This window comes from Palaemon carinicauda, chromosome 1, assembly GCF_036898095.1.
Source record: "Palaemon carinicauda isolate YSFRI2023 chromosome 1, ASM3689809v2, whole genome shotgun sequence".
Classification (NCBI taxonomy): Eukaryota; Metazoa; Arthropoda; class Malacostraca; order Decapoda; family Palaemonidae; genus Palaemon; species Palaemon carinicauda.
The window spans coordinates 170882391-170889890 of NC_090725.1; the positions used below are offsets into that span (position 1 = coordinate 170882391).

The 7500-nt window shown below is 45.2% G+C and overlaps 1 protein-coding gene across 1 annotated transcript in view; it reads left to right on the plus strand.

The window, feature by feature from the left end:
* Positions 1 to 3503: 3503 nt before the first annotated feature.
* LOC137626586 (uncharacterized) overlaps positions 3504 to 7500 on the plus strand; it is a 12600-nt gene continuing 8603 nt past the window's right edge. The window contains exon 1 of the mRNA XM_068357640.1: positions 3504 to 3976. Within this exon, the coding sequence (XP_068213741.1) occupies positions 3504 to 3976 (473 nt within the window). The remainder of the gene's footprint in view (positions 3977 to 7500) is intronic.

A 7500-nucleotide genomic window follows, 5' to 3' on the forward strand; every position in this document is an offset into this window, starting at 1 on the left:
CTTTTAGGTGTTGACCGAAAGTCTTGTACCGACTATTTTACCTTGGTCAAATTTAATTACGTTATACGTTGCTGTGTGTTAGATATGTATTTTTCGTGTTAGTTTGGTATTGTTTAGGTTTAAGGTTTTTTTGTAATAAATACTATGTTATAAAGAAAATAGTTTCCTTTCTGCTCTTTACCATTTGTCTTGTATATGATCCTTTTTTATAAGGGAACGGTCTACTTCACCCTAGTGAATTAAGCCATAACAGGCTTTGATTTTAAAATTCACGTGACAATATATATATATATATATATATATATATATATATATATATATATATATATATATATATACACAGAGATATATACACACATATGTATATTTATACACATATATATATACACATATATATATACGCACATATATATACACGTATATTTTTGGGCTTGGCCATGTCTTCCTAATGGAAGGTTCCTTTAGGCAGCTTTCTTAGGGATATTTGGCTACAGTGATACTCTCAGAGAATTGACGACAGGTATCCAGAATTCTAAATCTTGATGCGAGTATCGTTAAGTAAATTCTTAAGGATATTGCCTAATATCAGGAGACGTATTTCTCGATGCGACACATGGCAATCTTCACCCCGAATAGAGTTTCTGCTCTGAGGGGGAAGAGTGGCAAAATTATAAGGGAGCTGTCATCACGGTTACCCGGCGGATCCCCTTCCCCTTACTACTACATTCCTTTTGTAGTAGCGAAGTAAACATGGTGTAGCTTTCTCCTAATCCCGGTTTTGTTACTATTTCAAGGATTATTACCATGCATTCTCCAGCATCTTCATCATCTGGAAACTTGAGTATTTAATCTTTCCTGTGTATAATTTTTAGCTCCCTTCTCACAGTTAAATTAGCATAATTTAGATGTGTTTAGAGGAGCACACCATCACGGTAGGTGGCCATTTTGGACCGCTGTCGTACACCATAAATGTTTTATTTACTTAGTAGTATGACGTCCCCGGTATTTAGCTTTAAATTATTATAGCTATTTAGGCAAATTATACCAGCGTAAATCAGATTATACATGTAATACTTCCTCTTCTGTGAAATGTTTCGATCGTATACGATAGGGTCTCGGTGACGTAGCAAAGCTGAGATCCTGACTCAAGTTAGGCTAGCCTAATGCATTTTAGTATACTTTAGTAACGTTATCCCCGTTTATCCTCTTGTATCGTTTTATCAATAGAGTCGGAGATAGCATATCTCCTAGAATTATTAACATAATTCGATACTCGTCTTTTTTTAAAGATTTAAGGATAAACCCTTCCTTCCCTCTGAGTGGCGCCATTAGGCGATAACCCTTTCTTGGTCTTGCCATAGAGTAGTGTACACCGGCTTGACCGGGATAGTGTTTCTGTCTTCCCTGTTTGCCGGTGGGTATCCCAGCTTTGAATTACAACAGTAACTCAGAGTATTCAGTCTTGTTGTCAGCAACTCTACTGACGAGGATTAGTCATTCCCCTGCCGGTTCACAGTTGCAGGCTTCCCTATTCCACAACCGAAAGTGGTAGTACAGTTGCCTCCACCTTCTCCCTTGTGGTCTAGAAGATATATCTTATATCTGGCAAGGTCTTAGGCTGAGGAATCGTTATTCCTCTGCCGCCCAAGACGGCGCCGGCATAGGAAACTATGTTTCTGTGTTTGTTGCCGACAGCAGGAGGCAGACGTGCTGCCTTCTTTCGACGAAAAATATAAGACCCTTTCCCTTCCCCTTCTGTCCTTTCGGGATGGCCTAGCCGTCACAACATCTATGGCCGGTATTCTACACTCTTCCCGCTTGCCCGGCGGATTGCGATGCCAGTTGGGGTCCTACAAAGGCGGCTTGATTGCTGCTTCGACCTTCCCTCTAATGGATGTAAGGCTCCGGGAAAGGTTGTGCCGGCCCTGACGGCTGCCAGTGGGAGACCATTATAACTTTGAGTATTCTTCAGTCCTCTCTTGGACTGCCATCCACAAACCCTGGAACAGACAGAGCAGCCGGCAACAGATACTGTGGCTGGATGGAAGCTAGAATTGTTACATTCTCCCCCTTCCGTTTGAATCCTCATTCTGGAAGAAGGCAGTAGAGACAGTAGTCCCTACAGCACTAATTATTGTACTAAACTATAATAATACGGTAGCCCTTCTCTCCATGCTTTCTCTTTCTCTGTCAGCTAGTGCCGTCAGGTACTAGCCTAGCCGGTAGCATGCTGGCAGAACTACAGTAAAAGATTATACAGTAGCCATTATTTCTGCAGTATAGTAAATACAGCAGTTAGAAAACTACAGTATATAATATACAGTAGTATGTTTTCCAACATATTCTGTGTACCCTTTCACAGTTCATTGTTGGGACCGCTAAATAATGTATTCCTTCAATATCCTGATCGAGTCCTAGGTCATCAGAACATATCTTTACCCTACAATATTGATATTCCATTTGTGGGAGGGTTAGTGCTAGTATATACCAACTTCAGCTCTATATTCTAGAGCACTTCCACCCTTTAAAATATTAATATTGAGGGAGGTCACAGCAATTGCCTGGACAGGAAACACAGATATGTGTCTTTCCTATTTCTTTTCTAGCTTACTATCCTAAGCTATAATGATAATAGTAAGTGCTATTGTTAAAGCATGAGATTAATTTATCAGTGTGATAAATTACCCCATACTCATTTCACTTTTTTCTTTCCTTACAGGAGGAGTCCAAGGTGAAGTGTGCGGTTATGTACTGCAACCACAAGAGTAAGAACTTTTGTGGCCACAACATGTGCAGGTCTCATGCCCCCAGCTCCATCGCAACTGAAACCTTGAGATACTGGGAGCCCAAGGGTTGCAACGTCAGCTCGGCCCCGATGACCGAGGGTTTCGGTGATCCCAAGACGACGGAGTCGAGGGATACTGCGAGGGAAACGCTTAGGAAGTGGGTAAGAGGGTTTCACAAGAACTCTCCGGGACCTTACCTACTAAGCGAATCGGTTAGAAGCCTGATGTTCCCTAAGGCCACATCTGATGCAGTCATGCCGCAGGCACGACCCGAGCCTCCCTGCATACAACTAGCAATAGAGGCCGACATCAACGAGGCTCTACGAGGCATGGACATCCTTCAAGAAGACCCTGAAGAAGAGGTAGCCCAACAACCTGAGGAGGAAGAAGAACTCGAAACGACAGAAGCGGAATCTACTGTCTGTGTCGGCATTTCAGCCTGTGCCATCAACTTCTTCGGCTCCAACCCCTCAATCAGACCCGCTGTTCCCCACGGGCCAAGCGCTTATGGCCCAGATCCAGCAGCTGGTGGATACTCTTCGCAAGGAACAGCTTGATATGAGGAAGGAATTCAGGGAAGCAAGCCACGTAACTGTTTCTCGTGGATCCTACAAGCGGCTCAGAGTTTCTGACCTGCCTCCATGCTCCGAAGCCAATCCCTGGAGGTATGCGGAGTTCATGCCCATGATGAATGGGAAACTCTACATTTCGAATTAGATGGTGGCCATCCCTCTCGAGGATATCCATTTCTGGCCAAACCTTTCGGCTTACCCGGAGTGTTTCATCAGGCTGAAGAATGAACTGGTGTCTAAGGAAGAGACGGAACCTAAGGAGGTCATGGTCTTTGACCACGACAAGGCTCAGGCTCTCTTGACGAGTAGCCTGAAGAAGGCAGGTTACACAAACTCTAGAGTTTCTGCGTTGAGCAAGAAGCACCCTACTTTTCTTGCTCCTTCATCCAGAGCTTTTCCCTTCACGTCGAAAGCTCTCCTCTATTTGCTAAAGGCAGTTGATGCAGGCAAACCATGTCCTATGCTAGAGGAGTGTAGGCCATCGTCTCTAGCCTTGCCCACGGGCGAGAAGGATTGGAACGAGATCCATCTTACCTTCTCGGTCGCAAAGCTCAACACAGACATTGCAGGACAGCAGTTCCATGAGAACAGGAGAAGAGAACAGGAGACAAAAGAGAGGCTAGCTGCCTGTCCCTCCAGAACTCCATGGAGATGTGTGCAGGCATTGCAAGCACCCCAGACATGTATACAGTCCTAGCCAAGATGCACATGGCTACATTGGTCAAGGACTTGTACGCTTTTGTGAAGGCCAGGAGGGCCTGCAGAGAGTTTGTGTTTGCCAATGCAACGGTCAAACACGAGCCCAGGAAGTTGATCACTTCCTGTATCTGGGGCAAGGGCCTCTACCCAAAGGAAGCAATCCAAGAGGTAGTAGCCAAAGCCGCCATGGAGAATAGGAACTTTCTCCAAAAGTAGGGCACGTCTGCTAAGAGAAAATCTTCCCCTGATACTGGTCCTCAACCTAAGAGGAAGACAAAGAAGCCAAAACTGTCTCCTCGACTTGTGCGACATACTACAGTCACCATGACCACGGTGCCCCAAATGGTTGCTCAGCCAGAAACCACTTTCCAGATGGTGCCTCAACAGCTGGTAGCCCAGTCACCAGCCTTTAATCCAGGTTTTGAGAGACACAACACTACCTTTTGCCCCAAAGGTAGAGGGTCTAGACAAGGCTCCTCAAGAAACCCCCCAAGAGGAAGAGGAGGACGTGGTCAGGGTAGCAAACCCTCTGGATCATCCAAACAATGAGATGCTCCTGGTAGGAGGAAGACTTCTCCACTTTCGGGATCGTTGGACCTTCGATCCCTGGGCCCACAGCCTAATCAAGAATGGACTAGGATGGAAATGGAACAGATCTCCACCTTCATTTCCTCAATTCTTCCAACACTCCACCCCCTTATTGGAAGAACATACCTTAGAACTCTTGAACAAAAAGGTTATAAGGAAAGCCAATTCCATGAAATTCCAGGGAAGGCTGTTTTTTGTTCCCAAGAAGGACTCTGACAAACTCAGAGTCATTCTAGACTTGTCTCCACTCAACAAGTTCATCGAGAACAACAAGTTCCGGATGTTAACTTTACAACAGATAAGGACCCTGTTACCAAAAGGGGCGTACACAGTCTCAATAGACCTGGCAGATGCTTACGGGCACCTTCCAGTCAGCTGCCCCCTCTCCTCCTACCTAAGATTCAAGTTACGGAAGACAAAGTATGTCTTCAGAGCCATGCCATTTGGACTAAACATACCCCCAAGGATTTTCACGAAACTTGCGGACACAGTCGTATGCTGCGTTCAGGTAGCAGCATACCTGGACGACTGGCTGGTGTGGGCTGCATCCAAGACAGCTTGTCTGCAGGCAGCCACAAAGGTGATCCAGTTCCTGGAACATCTGTGCTTGAAGATCAACTACAAAAAGTCTTGCCTCTCTCCAGCTTAAGAGTTTCAATGGTTGGGAATCCATTGGAACTTGCAGTCACACTGCCTCTCCATTCCACCAAAGAAGAGGAGAGGGATCGCGGATTCTGTCAAGAGACTAATGAAATCCAACAGGATTTCAAGACGCCAACAGGAAAGAGTACTGGGCTCTCTCCAGTTCGCAGCAGTAACAGACCCAGTGCTAAGATCACAGCTAAAGGATGCGTCAGGAGTCTGGAGAAGATACGCATCAAACACTCTAAGAGATCAACAGGGACCGACACCGACCTTACTGTGATCGCTTCTGAGGCCATGGTCGAAGGTCAAGAGCTTAGCATGGACTATTCCCTTACAACAACATCAACCGTCGGTAGGATGGGGAGGTCATTCCCATCAAAGGAAAGTTCAAGGGACCTGGTCATCTCTGTTCAACATTTTGGAGGCCATGGCAGTCCTCCTGACGTTGAAAAAGCTATCCCCTCACAGATCAGCCCACATCAAGTTGGTCTTGGACAGCGAAGTGATAGTGAGATGTTTGAACTGACAAGGCTCGAGATCGCCCTACATCAACCACGTGATGTTAGCCATCTTTCGCTTGGCAAGAAAGAAAAAATGGCATTTATCAGCAGTTCACCTACAAGGGTTCCGCAATGTGACAGTGGACGCTCTATCCAGGCGAAAGCCGATAGTCAGAATGGTCCCTAGATGCAGACTCATTCTCCTTCATCATGGAAAAAGTCCAAGAACTGCAGATTGGCCTCTTCACAACGAGCGACAACAAGAAACTACCTCGATGCATAGCCCCATACGAGGACCCTCGGGCAGAAGCGATGGACGCCATGTCTCTTGATTGGAACAGATGGAGTCATATCTATCTGTTCCCGCCAACATATCTCCTGCTGAAGGTCCTCAAGCTGAGATCCTTCAAGGGGACAGCAGCAGTGGTGACCCCCAAATGGCCCAAGAGCAATTGGTTCCCTCTAGTGATAGAACTGAGGCTGAGGCTGTTTCCTCTACTGAACCCAGTTCTCTCCTAACTGCTTCAGAAGTCGACTGTCTACGCTTCATCACTGAGAACTCATAACCTACATCTCTTGATTTTCTCGCCTTAGCAGTCGAGAAAAGGTTTGGGATCTCAAAAGACAGCATCGACTTTTTAGAAGAATACAAGTCAAAATCAACCAGAAGACAATATGAATCGTCTTGGAAGAAGTGGGTCTCTTTTGTTAAAGCATAATAGCAGACAGAAATCTTGATAGACTTCTGCCTGTCCTTCTTCATCCACCTTCATGAACAAGGTTTGGCTTCCACCACGATAAGTACGTGTAAGTCAGCTTTGACTAGACCTCTTCTCTACGTCTTCCAAGTGGACCTGTTGAACGAAATCTTCAACAAGATTCCGAAAGCATGCGCTAGACTTAAACCAGCAGCCCCTCCGAAGCCCATTTCATGGTCTTTGGACAAAGTCTTGCACTAAGCTTCGAACTTGAACAATGAAGATTGCTTCGTAAAGTATCTAACACAGAAAGTTATATTCCTCTTCGCTATAGCCTCAGGGGCTAGAGTTAGTGAAATAGTAGCCCTATCAAGAGACGAGGGTCATATTCAGTTCACAGAAGAGGGAGAACTGAATCTTTTTTCCGATCCTACATTTCTCGCCAAAAATGAGCTACCCACCAAAAGGTGGGGTCCTTGAAGAATCTGCCCTCTGAAGGAAGATGTCTCTCTATGTCTAGTAGAGTGTCTAAAGGTCTATCTTCGAAGAAGTTCAGACTTCAAGGGAGGATAGCTCTTCATAGGCGAAACCTCAGGATCAAATTTATCCCTGAAACAACTGAGGGCGAAGCTCACCTACTTTATTCGCAGAGCAGATCCTGAGAGTACACCCGCAGGTCATGATCCGAGAAAAATTGCTTCCTTGTTGACCTTCTTTCAGCATATGGACTTTGATAGACTCCGCTCATATACAGGTTGGATATCCTCTAGAGTCTTTTATAAACATTATGTGAAGCAAGTGCATGAAATAAAACACTTTGTGGTGGCGGCAGGTAGTGTTATAAAACCTGTCGTCTAGTGCTGCGATGAACAGTGAACTGTTTGGGACTTTACAGTGAAAGGGTGAAAAGGTGTTAACAACTTTGAGTGTAATACTTTTTATTAAGGATCACCCTGGTGACCCTTGGACTGTTCTTTATAGGTGTAGAATCTAACCAATAACACTAGTGCCG